At 46.9% G+C, this 12,605-nt stretch overlaps 2 protein-coding genes across 2 annotated transcripts in view; one reads left to right on the top strand and one right to left on the bottom strand.

Moving 5' to 3' along the window:
• The window catches only part of CHTF18 (chromosome transmission fidelity factor 18), a 39,137-nt gene extending 33,267 nt beyond the window's left edge, over positions 1-5,870 (top strand). Inside the window, exons 20-22 of the mRNA XM_066640487.1 lie at positions 3,417-3,551; positions 4,720-4,777; positions 5,584-5,870. Of these exons, the coding sequence (XP_066496584.1) occupies positions 3,417-3,551; positions 4,720-4,777; positions 5,584-5,720 (330 nt within the window). The 3' untranslated portion in view covers positions 5,721-5,870. The remainder of the gene's footprint in view (positions 1-3,416; positions 3,552-4,719; positions 4,778-5,583) is intronic.
• Positions 5,871-7,008: 1,138 nt separating this feature from the next.
• On the bottom strand, positions 7,009-9,179 carry GNG13 (G protein subunit gamma 13). Its single transcript, XM_066609460.1, has 2 exons — positions 9,082-9,179; positions 7,009-7,114 (listed from the first exon to the last, which is right to left on the bottom strand). Exons 1-2 carry the CDS (start codon positions 9,177-9,179, stop codon positions 7,009-7,011), a joined length of 204 nt encoding a protein of 67 aa, XP_066465557.1.
• Between the last annotated feature and the right edge of the window lie 3,426 nt (positions 9,180-12,605).

Raw genomic sequence — 12,605 nt, 5'->3', positions numbered from 1 at the left:
GGGCATGACACTAGGTGTAGCTGTCACCCCTATAGCATGATGTCACTCCATGGGCCAACCTTGCCCTCCACATTCATATAAGTTCACTTCTGGAACCGCTTACCTGGTTGGATGTGGTCCACAGCTTTTCCAGTTTTTGCCTCTGGTCCGTGCTTTCCTAAAGGTTGGGAACCTTTGTTTTAGACCAGGGGTGTCCAAACCATTGAGGCCTCTCAATGTGGCCCTCTGGGAGCCCCCAGTCTCCAGTGAGCCTCTGGCCCTCCAGAGATGTGTTGGAGCCCACACTGGCCCAACACAACTGCTCTCAGCCTGAGGGCAACTGTTTGACCTCTTGTGTGAACTGTAGAATGAGGGCTCCCTCCACTGCTTGGTGTTTCACGTCTGTGATGCAGTGGCGGCAGCAAAGGAAAGGCCAACCTTGCTTTGTGCAAAGCCTTTTATAGGCCTTGAGCTATTGCAATACCTTCATTCATTCATATAAGTTCATCTTTCATATATTGATTTATGTAAGCTTATGTAAATTTATTCAAATTTGAAATGCAAATTAATTCTTTTTTTCCCCAGCCCCCGACACAGTGTCAGAGATGATGTGGCCCTCCTGCCAAAAACTTTGGATGCCCCTGTTCTAGACAGATGTTGGGGAGGGACAGAGTGATAGGCTGGCATCTTGACTTAGGGAGAAGAAGCTCTGGGAACTCTGAAGAGCAGATGTCTGGGAATCTCTGGCCACAAGGGGGCAGCTGTTATCCATACAGTACCATCTCCTTCCATGAACCATTTCATCTGAAATTTGCAGAAACTGAACCTTTTGAGAATCAAAGCATTTCAGAGCAGCAGCTATTCCCCATTCTTCACACTGGTTAACCTGGTGTAGAATGGGGAATAGCTGCTTCCAGCAGCAGGTAATTGGCTCAGGAGTAATTGAAGCCACAGAAAGCTCTTTCCACAAAAGCTGCGGTTTGGAGGGAACAAAGAGCAAAGGAGGTGATGCACTCATCTGGACCACCTAGTTTAAAATGCAGGGTGCAAGCTGTTGGGGTGCACTAGGTTCCAGAAAGCAAAATTATTAGTTGGGAAAAATCCAGGTACAGGCATACACCCCCATAGCTGTAGGGAATCCATTCCAGACCTTCCTGCACATGTGGAAATTGCAGCTAAGAATTTGGAAATTGCAGCTGGTTTGTTACCCTAATAGTAAAGTGGACTTTGCCCCCGCACCTATTACCTTCCTTTTTCTTCATTAGCAAACAGGCATGTTTCTTGCTTTTATGAATGCTAGAACAGGAACAGGATGTGCAGGCAGGCAATCTCCTTCCTATTAACATTCTTACTGTGTTCTTCTAGCATGCAAGTTGCCTGCCTGCAGGTTGTGTTCCTCTTGAAGTGTCTGTAAAAGCAGGAAATAAGCCTACTTGCTAATAGGGAAAAAATGTAGAAGGTGATAGGCGCAGAAAACTGTGGATAACTGAAACCATGAATACCAGATCCACAAATACGGGGGTGGGGGGGTGGGATGCCTGTATAATCACAGCAGGAATGTTCTGCTGCTGTCTCCAGTTTTTATCTTTTCAGTACCAAGATGGTACTGAAAATACAGGAAAATACAGCACATACTTGTAGTCCGAGCTGTGTTGTAAACATCTGGAGAAGCACTCAGAAGCCATAGAGAATGTGATACAGGGGTCGAAAATTCAGCTTGCTGAGAATCTTTGTTCCCTGTGTTGTGGTGAGGTGTATTTTTGAAAACATGGCCCTCCTTATCCACACTGAATATCTGCAGATGCACGACTGGAAGTGTCTTCCAGTTCTGTCCAGAAGGTGTTCTGAGGCACAAGGAGGTTGCGTGCTGCCTCCCCATACCCCAGATGGCCTCCTGGACACTTTTACAAGGCACTTCTGGTTTGTTAGTGTGGGCCCCCACAGATTTCATTATTTGCAGAATTTAGTATCTGCAGGGGGGTCATAGAACAGATCCTCATGGATTCTGAGGGCCCATTTCTAAATTGTGAATCTGTGCTTGAAAGTGCAAGCAGTGCCTGGTAGCAGATAGAAATGTCCAGTGATTTGGGGTGGAGCATTTCATCAGCAAATTGAGAATAAATTATCCAATGCAAGGAAAATATGCAGATCTGTGGAGGTTGCAGAACTGAGTTTTTCTTGCCGCAGAATTTCATCTTCATCTCCAGCACAGAGATTTGGCTCTGTGGCCTGATCCAAAACAGGCTTATGAGAAGTTTTGCTCACTTGTTTCCCAGCCTCCCATCTTCAGAGGGGACTCACTTGCTAACTAAGTAGGCCAAGGATTGCTGCTTTAATTAGGTTAAAAACAGGTTAGCGGGGAAGGGAGCAAATTAACCTGATTAAAAGGGGAAAGAAAAAATAAATCATCACTGCTGTAAGAGAAAATGAATGGAAAGGAATCTGATTAGGTTCTAAGGGGATATACATTAAGGGCGCAATCCTAACCCCTTATGTCAGTGCTTTCCAGTACTGACATAAGGGCAATGCAGCACTGAGGGAAGGGTGCATGTGAAAGGGTGCTTTCACATTCCCTTATTTTGAGGAGGCCTCCCTGAGTGACACCCAACTGCAGGATGCAGCACACGTCCCATTGGCACTGCTATGCCAGTGGTGGAAAGCACTGACATAAGGGGTTAGGATTGCACCCTAACTTGAATCAAATAAAGTATTAACAGCCCTCATGTGATGAAACCATTTAAATATGACTTTTTTCAGATGAATTCTGTAGGTTTTGTAGGTTTATGCACAGCGTAAGCAAACCAGTTGTGGTTGAAGCACTGGACCTGCCATGTATGTTTCTAAGCAGATTTCAGCAGGAAAATGGCCAGGGTAGGAAGACAACTCCCCCACCATGCCCTGCAGTTTGCATTCCTCCCCCACTCTACCCCCAGTTTATATTTCCAGGTGAGGAAAAAGAGAAAGGTGTCCCTGGGAGAGTGTCTCTTGATATTTCTAGATAATTGCCCTAAAAATTATTCCACTGAAATAAGCACACCTTTACTTGTTGATGCTGCCAGTGAATTGACTAGACATTGGGCCTGCTTTGGGGCCCAATCCTGTGCCATGCTAGGGGGAGGGGGAGAGTGTTGCACAAACCAGAAGTCACTTCTGGAGCAACATTGAGTGCCCTGGAAATGGCTCTGTTTTGCAGCACTATGGCAGGAAAGGCTATTTTCTTACTTATTTTGACTTGGTTTAAAAGCAGGCCCCAGTTTCCATGCATTTCGATATCCATGGGCTGGAGGACTCAATTGAACCCCTGCAGAAACTGAACACCAGCTGTGCCTGCACATTTGGTTTGACCTGGTCCAAGGCAGAGGAAGATGGACTAATGTGCAGCACCCCACCTTGGGCACTGGGAGAACTTGTCACAGTTCTCTCTCCTGTTCTTGCAGGCAACAGAGATGGGCTCACTGGCCAAAGGAGGAGACCAGAAAGCCAGCATGGAGCCAGCACTGCCCAAACCCAGGATCCAGAACCACGAGCAGCGGCTGGACCAGATTGTGAAGAGAGCCACGTTCAATGAGAAGGTGACGGCAGACTGCCAGCGGGTCAGCTGTGGGGCGGGAGAGCACTGCCCAGCAGGTGCATTTCACCACTGCATGTGTGGCTGATGAGGCTGTGCTGGGGCCCTGCTCTCTGTCTTGTTCCGCAGCCCATTGGGATCCTGCCCTTCAGATGCTCTGCTTGAAAAGCAAGTCTCGCTTCTTGCAGGGTTTTTGCTGGACACCCTTTTGGTTTGTGGGAAAGGCTGTTCGTGATCAAGGACCAGAGCGGCCCCCCTTTTCCAAGCTGGAGAGTAGCTGCTGCGCTCCTAGCACTGCATTGTTTTCTGGGGGGCTGGCTGTTGTCAAGAGCAGAAACGTTTTCTAATCCTGCTGCTTGTTTGTGTGCTCCTAATCCATATAATGGCAGACAGAGGGAGAAGGAGCAGCCCTACAGCCCCAGAGCTTGCAAGAGAGACCTTTTGCTTTTCTCTTTCTCCCCTGCTTTTTAAAATGCCATTCACACACACACCTTGAGAGATGGATTTGCTGTTCCATGATGTCCTAGTCACTGGCTTCCGAGAAGATCTCTGAGGTCTCCAAATCTTGGAAGGTTTGAGGAATAAGGCTGAGTATTTGCAGCAAACATCATTCCACTTTCTGGATTTCCCCTGGAACACATAAGTTTTATAAGGAGGTATCCCCATGGCAGGAATGTGCAGTAGGTGGGGAGGCAGGTGAGGCAGAGCCTCCCCACTGGAGTCCTTCGAAAAGCGCTACCACTATGTAATATGCCCAAGCACCCACAATCCATGCGCAGAGCCCTGTGGCTGTCCTCTGCCTGCTTAGGGTATGCTGCATGCCTGCTGTGGCAGCTGCAGTGTGAGAAAAACTGGCCACAACTCTAAATATCTCTGTGCTTCTTTTGCTGATGACGGAAAGCCCAGATAAACAGGAAAGGGTGATCTCTGTCGATGTTGGGAGTTGTCCTGGACCAGACATTAGCAGACAAGGTGCTAATCAAGGAGAAAGAACGACAGAATTAGGCCCACCCTAAATCCATGTGCTCAGCTTGGGAGCTTCACAACTCCATTTAATGCTCTCCCCCAAAGTGACAATAATCCTATTGTCTCTTTTGGGTGATTGTCTCTTTTGGGTGATTTGGGGAGAAGGCTCTACATGTTTTCTGAACGGCATCTGTTTCTTGTCACAGCCAGAAATGGATTTCTTTGGCCGTGTCATTGTCAAGAAGATGGTCCTTCCTTCGGCAGGTATGTTTCTGGGCAGAGCTGGCCAACAGGCGGCTTGGTTTTTCTGAATTGCTTTGAGACCCATAAAGGAAATATGCTGTGTATGGGACTAAGAATTTCTGGTGTGTTGCACAACTTTGAAGACACTTTTTGCAAGCCCTGGAACCCACTTCCCAGAAAGTCAGGGTGCTGCATGTTTATCTGAGATGCTTCTCATGTTCATAGAGCCACAGTCTCCCACTTTTCCTAGCTGCCAACTGTAAAAGTTAAGTAGGTTTGAAGCTGGCTTAAATGTGTACCTTAGACAGACTCCAGAGCTTGCCAGTGTGGTATTTACAATCAGTTCTACACAAACCTGCTATCTGTATCTCTGTTCTCATCTGCTATGCAGAGAACTTCTGGAGGCTACAGGAACCTTCAGAATGGTGCACGCGACCAGCACTGACCCCTTTAAAATGGCTGGTGGAAGCTTTGGTTGGCCATTTTAAAGGCGTCCATGATGGTTGTAGTTACCATTCCAAAGGTTTGTAGCATTCAGAGATCTTTTGGCAGTTCCTGCTTCACTCTGCTGGCTCTCTGCTGGATTCTTCTGATGGCAGGTAAGGTACCCCTTCCCCCTGGGGCACCCCTTGCACCTAAACTCATTGATCCTATGGGATCAATGGTTTATTATCTGTGAATTAGCTGTCTGCTAAGGTTTCCAGGAACCTAACCCTAGCAGATGAGAACTGACTGTATTTGCCCTGACCTGCTTTTCTCCCAGTATTAAATTCCTTGTTCTCCTGTATCTGGGAAGTTTCTGCCATCCTTTAATTTCTCCTCCACAGCCAACCAGGGTCCTGAGAAGAATACACTGGAAAAGCAAATTGGAAAGGCTGTGGGGCAGAGTGATGTGTGGTTCCGGTTTAATGAAGGCTTTTCCAATGCAGTTCGGAGAAATATCTATGTGAAAGATTTGCTCTAGCAGTTAAAAAACTGTAAGTGAAGCCATGAAATCTTCATGCAGGGAGCACATGGGGGTGAGGATGACACAGAATTTTCAGCACTGCAAAGAATTTTGACGTTACTCTCACATTTTGTACTGAACTTTTTTCTTTTGCTAATAAATTTGAGACACGCTGTAGTTTCACTTTATTTTGTTTATAAATCCTTGCTTGTTGCATCTGCTTGGCTTTTTTACTGTAAAACTATATCCTACAAGATACAAAAAAAGTATTTAAAATAATTGAAAATTCTGTTATAAAAGTTGTGTGATCTTTGACAAGTATAGACAAAAAAAAGACAAATGATTACAGAAGCAGAGGAGGGAGCTGAATTTGGAAACTGCAGGGTTTGTTGTGACTCACATTTTTGCTTCTTTTTCCCCATTGTGACTGTTAAATCTGTTTTGGGGCTGCTGGTATTCCTGTGCAGGGGGGGGGGGAATCTCTTCCCACAATGACAATCCCACCTTGTCAATGATTCCCAAACTATGTGCAGCAAGACGGGCCAAGGTGGTTGTTCGGAAGAGGTATGCCACCCTGTTAGATATGTCCATCTATGCCCCTCAATAGGCTTCAGGAATGATTCTGCCCAATTCTGCCAGTCTATCTCAAGGACTGAACACAGCCACACCCTTTGGTCTCATCCCTGAATCTGGACTGATGGGATAGAGGGAGGCACAAGGAACTGGGCTACTTTTCAGTGCAGTGGGGAGACCTGCCTGTTTTGTGAGCTGACCAAGGAATATTTGAGCACTGAGCAAAAATATCCTCTTCTGTCTTTGCAGTTGGTGCAATGGGGAGGGCAAAATTAGCTTTTTTCCCTAGGAAAACTAGTGTTTAACCTAGCAGTGGTCTTATTTGGTTTGCTTCTATCTCAGAAGCCCCTATCTCAGCAACATGACATCATCACAGAGCATCATTCCAGGCAGCTGTGGGGATTTTTAGTTGTTTTTTTAAAGGCAGCCAGTAGCCAGTGGAAGCAGGCTGCACTGTTGCCATGAAACAGGGTCAACATTGAAAACAGGTAAGTGTGGGGCACCTCTCCCCAATTCTCTTGCTTCCACAACAGCCCACATTTCAAGTCCAAAGTTGGTGCCCCAGGTACCAAAACTATAGGTTAGCCCCTCTATATAAAACCCATTGCTCTACCAAAGGAGTATTGGTATAGGAAACTAATATTATACATTCAATTTCATGCAAGCTTTAAGTATCTCCAAAGGAAGCCTTTTCATCAGTGGTAGTGTGTGTGGGCAGGGTGCAGGATGTGGTTTAGAGGATGGTGCATTTTCCTTTCTCCACCCAGGGGTTGTTCTTCATTAGCTCTGGATTCAGAAATGGATCTTCAGGAATTCCATCTTCTATCCACTTAAGAAATCTGGAGGGGAAGAGAAACCAAGGTCTTTCCTTGCCTCACTGTTCATGCCAGCCCGCGCTTCCTACTGCTTCAAAATTGAACTTTTAGCAGAGCCAAATGTCTCTACAAGGATACCTGAAGCTGCCATAGGTTGTCAGATCTTTGGCCTCTTGAGAGCCAAAATAGTCTATTCTGGTGTTCTTCAACCTTAGGGTTGTGACCCCAATGGGATTATGAAGCCTCAGTTGTGGGATCACAGCAATTTACAGGAATGAAAGAAGGTCGAAGACCACTGGACTAGAGCACTACCAAGTAAAGGGGGAGGTATCAGGTACCAGGAACCAGGATTGTGTTCCAGTTCTGCTCAGCTTCTTAGCAGTTGTGCTAAAATAGCTGTCACTAGTGCCAGGCTTCATGATAACTTTCTGCTCTCCCTAATAAGAATATTTGGTTACAGTGCTGGGAGGGTGCTACAGAGGTGGGGGGTGGGATTGAAGTGGGTCCCCAGTCTCTTGTTTGTTTGTTGGGGTCATTTCCCGAAAAAGGTTGAAGACCACTGGTCTATTATGCTCTGCCTCTTGGGCAGAAAGTGATCTTCCCTCCAGGAAAAACATAAGAAGAGGACTATCCTTGGGAGGCAAGTACTTAGGAGGTAAGCTTCATTTAAATGTTATTGTCATCCAAGAACTGGAAATGGTAGTATTGAATGCTGAAAACTGTCTTAGAGCCTTACAGTGCAATCCTGTGCATGTTTACTCAGAAGTAGGCCCCAGAGTCCATTAAGGCTTTACTCTCAAACAGGTACAGGATTATAGACTCCAGTGTCAGATGCAGTGTGACACTGGTGTTTTTTCAAGGCCTCTTGTGGCTTATACCAGCTGCAACTAAACCCAAGACAACTCTTAAGGCCTGCATACTGGATCATGTACAGTGGGCCCTGGGCATCCGCAGGGGCTCTGTTCCAGGACCCCCCACGGATACCAAAAGCAACACATAATTGAATCTGCAGGAGCGCCCAAGCAGCTCCCCCACAACTTACCTGGAGGCTGCGCATGGCCTCCCAGCCTCCTCAGAAGGCTTCCCAGACACAACCAGAAGGCACTTCAGTTTCACACAAGTGACTTCTAATTGCATTTGGGAGTTGTTCTGGGATATGGGGAGGCTACATACATCCGTGGAGGCTGAGCCCACAGATTAGGAGGGCCCACTGTATTCTTTCACTGCTGCATCTGCACATACAGAATAAAAAGAATGGGCATTCAACTTATTTTATTGCCCACTTGCTGCAAGAATTGGTAATGCAAAAGACCAGGGGGAGGGGGCAGACAAGGGAGAATGCAGGAAGGGCTTATGGGGGAGAGTGAACAGGCTCAGGCTAATATAACACAAATATTCTTATAGAACACAATATATTCTTAGAACACAATAGAACTAATAGAACACAGCTAGCTAAAAGAACACAATAGCTAATAGAACACAAATATTCTTAGAAACGACAACTGAGGCGAAGGTGAGACGGGAAAGCCTCTCAGTGCAAAATTACAGAACTTGCTGATACGGCTACAACAACCATTGGAGTTTATGGCACTTTTTTTAACCCACAGAAGTGATTGTCAGTTTACCTTATTTCTTCATGTCAATTTCATTTTTAAAAAATACCTCTAGGAAGCCCAAGCAACATGACAGCAACATCCTTCTTCCCCTGCTGATCCCCAGAAATGCACTCCCAGGTAGATTGCCTCTGAATGTGGAGGTTCCACTAGCCATCATGACTACCAGTCAGCACCACTCCACTGCATGAATTTGTCCAGTTGCTTTTTAAGCTCATGGCCACAAATTGCAAGGTTTATCTCCAGGTGGCTGGAGATTTATTTGGGGGGAGGTATTTTTAAGTGAACCCAGAACCCCATCTTGTGCTTTCTCCCCTTTTTGATGCATGATGCTGCACCCACAACTGTAGATCAGAGAGCAGCAGCCTGTGGACTCACTCAGGGATGGTTTTTGAGGACATCTCCCGCTTGTACGCCAGCTGGTACTTAAGGCTTTCAATCTCCTTCTTCCACTGGGGAGCTTCCCATTCATCCATGGGGACTGGCCTGGGTGGCTCTTCTGGTCAAGGAAGGAGAAAGACGTGCAGACCTGGGCAGGAACAACCAAGGAAGAAGGGGGGGGGAAGAGTGTCATTGCCTCATTCCTGTCATTTCAGAAACATCTGGTGCTTTCTGCTACAGTTTGCTGCCATTTTATTTACACCTCGCTCACCAGCACTGCCAGGAGTAACACAAAGGCAAGTCTCTGCCTCCAAAGAGCTTACAGTTTCTTTGGTTAGTTTTAAAATATTTACATTTTGCCATTCCATCCCCATCAGAGCAACTGAAATTTACAACAGCGGAAGGGAAGAACTTCTAACAAAAGATAGCTGGAGGTTGGGCAACAGGCCAAAAACTGCCCTCCCACACTGAGACCCATTACCTCTGCTCCTTTGCATCCCTTTCCCTGGATTCAAAAAAGCAGACCAGGGGTATCAAACGTAAGACCCGGGGCCCAGATTTCTGCCCCCACAAGCTTTTATCCGGCCCTCAGGCTCTCAGCTGCTGAGTAGTGCTGAGGTGTTACTGCTGAAAAGCAGCAGACATGAAAATTGGGCACCCCCATATCTTGAAATATGATCAAGATTTGGGTATTTTCTCTTCTGTCATTTGCAGTTAGTTTTTTTGTGAGAACCAAGTGCTCATTTCTGGCCATCAGCTGCTTAATGATGTCACTTTCTGCTTAATGACAATTCAGGTGCCCTGAATGCTAACTTCGTCCCTCTGTATAAAATGAGTTTGAGATCCCTGCTCTACTCTCCTTCACACTTCCTCTTCCACTCTGTTTTCCTTTTCCTGTTCCCTTCCTATTGGCACGGAAGAGGGTTCTCTGCCATGAATACTCCCTCAGTGGCCTAGATCAGCCCCTTCTTTAATCCCCAGTGGCGAAAGGCAAACCATCCCTAGTTGTTGTAAGGGCTACTTCCAACATAACCTACTTGAAGTACTTTGTCTGCATACTCAGAAAGGGCTTGGCAACAAATAGATCATTGTGGCTGTCATTAGCAAAAGGGCATGTGCCCAAACTTAAAAATGAGGAAATGGGTCTCCTGTTTTAGGCCCTACTAGCTTTGATGGGAAAAAAAAATGGGCTGACTTCCTTTGGGGAGTGAATTTTGTGGTTTGGGCTGCAGGAAATTGACAGGTTTCAACTTTCAACATGAAAGTTGAGTGAGAAGTTGGTAACCTGATCCCAGCATCTCCTTCTTGGCAGGAAGTGTTAAATGCAACAGTTGATGCATGTGGCCAGGAAGTGTTGGCAGGAAGTGTTAAATGCAACAGTTGATGCATGTGGCCAACGGGCATGGAGAGCTGCTGCACCTCCCCTTGGCACGGACTGCATCACCAGCCACAGAGGGCTGAGTGCAGATGTGGGTCAGCCCCTATTGTCTGAAAACTTCTGCTGTTTCCTCTGTGGCCATAAGAGTGGGAGGGTTGCCCTGTGTGGATATCCCACATTTGCTCTTCCCAGCTGGAATTTCACAAAAATCAATGACCACCAAATCTGTTGTCCCTGAATCCACTTAGAGCTTTAAAAAAAAAAAAAATTCTACCTCCTTCCACCAAATGATGATTTGCTGGATGATTACAATCCACAGATGATTGTAAACCCCCACCACTAAAGTCAGCAAATATTTTCAACAATAAAACGGCAGCAGAAATAGAAACAAAATGCTTTTGATGTGTCCAGAGGCATGAAGAGCACTCCCAAAGCCTGGGCACCAAAAGCTGTCTTTGCCTGGTGCCCAAAGGCTAGCAGTGCAAAGGTCAGGGGGGCTCCCCTAGGGAGGGAGTTCTGCAGATCGGACATTCCAGCCAGACCCCCCAGGAGAACACTAGGATGGGGGCTGATGGGGAATCAGGTGTTCCTTTTCCTCCCTGGATCTCATTGGAGGGGCATACAGATTCTTACTATGGTGGATTTGGAGAAATAGTGTTTGTTTTTCCTCTTTTATTGTGAATTTCACCAGTGCTGTAGGTGAAAAAGCATGAGACACGCCTCCCTTGTCTGTTTTTTCCTCTCCTTTAAAAACAGCAGCCATGGGGAGAAGCAGAGGATTTGTGGAGGGGGGTGCTTCAAAATCATACACCCCCAAGGTACCACTAGGGCAGCAAGACATGACCATCTCACTCAGCCAAGCTTCAGGCTGCAGCAGTGCTGAACAGTGTCTTGGTGAAATCCGAGTCCTGCATTCACAATGAGGACTAGAAACTCTGCCTGAAACAGTAGAGGGTCTCAGAAAGCTGAATTCTGATGTTTACTGGGTTCTTTGCACAGAATAGCAGTGTGCCTACACCAGAGTTCTTTTGCCAGGAGGCAAGGGCTTGAGGCAGAACCCTTGGCCACCCCACTTCACCAGCTGGTCTGATCAACTCCAGACCTTGTCAGCATCAGACCGACACCTCGGCCACCTGGAGCTGGTGCTGCCTGGAAAAACGCCAAGCGGGAGGAAAGTGATGCTTTGGCCTCCTATCGTCCGCATAGTTAATCTTGCTGCATTAGCGTTTGACTATCAAATCCGATTAAGTGCTGGGGGGGGGGCAGCAGCTGCTCTTGTCCTGATGGAAATGAAAATTTAATCCAGGTGCAAATGGCTGTTAGGTGGGAGCCTGTGGTGGTTGAAGGTCAGGAGTGGCAAGGAGAGAGCCTGGCCTCTCCAGGGGAGGGGTGGCAGGCAAAGGGTCCACTGACTGTTTACTAGTTGCAATGGCAGAGAAATTTTTTGCCACATGAGAGTGCAAGAATTCCTAATGCAGACTCTTCCAGTCTGTGCCTCCTGGCTCCATCTTTGAGCATCCCCCCCCCACATTGCAATGCCAACAGCTTCCCCCGTCAAAACAACAACAACAACAATAATTTTATAAATAGAAATAAAAACAAGCATTTTCTGTCAGTTGCAGGGGCCAGCTCAGGGCCAAGCCTAACAAGGCAAGGCAGCCTGATCTTGGCTACTACTGAAGCTCTCAATGGCCTGGAATGGGAAGCCCTCCCAGTTGGATGGATTCCACCCCTATGGTCAGCAGGAGAGACTCTTTCTTCTCCTTACAAGCCATGATGTACAACTTCCTGGTTTTAGAATTAGGCTCCCTCAGGTGCAAGGCAATGGCCACAGGATGCAAGTATTCTTCTCTGGTGGGCCACTGCAATACAGGAAGCTGGACTAGAGGAGTCTTTGGCCTGATCCAGTGGGGCTCTTCTGATGTTCTTATGTTCTCTTGCTCCTTCTAAGGTACCATGTGAGAGACAGAATGTGAGAGTAGGGGCTATTTGCTCATGAGCCCTTTCTTGGGCAGGCACTTTCCCGGCTTTCCAAACAGAACGGCAAAGACTTGTGCAGAGTCTGTGACTGCGGCAGGCAAAAGCCAATGGCTCACAGGGTGCTGTGAGGAAGTGGGCAGCCAAAAAGTGGGGTGTGTGCCTG

This window comes from Tiliqua scincoides, chromosome 13 (assembly GCF_035046505.1).
Source record: "Tiliqua scincoides isolate rTilSci1 chromosome 13, rTilSci1.hap2, whole genome shotgun sequence".
NCBI lineage: Eukaryota > Metazoa > Chordata > Lepidosauria > Squamata > Scincidae > Tiliqua > Tiliqua scincoides.
The sequence above is the reverse complement of the archived record's forward strand: the minus strand, read 5'-3'. Positions and strand labels throughout refer to the sequence as shown.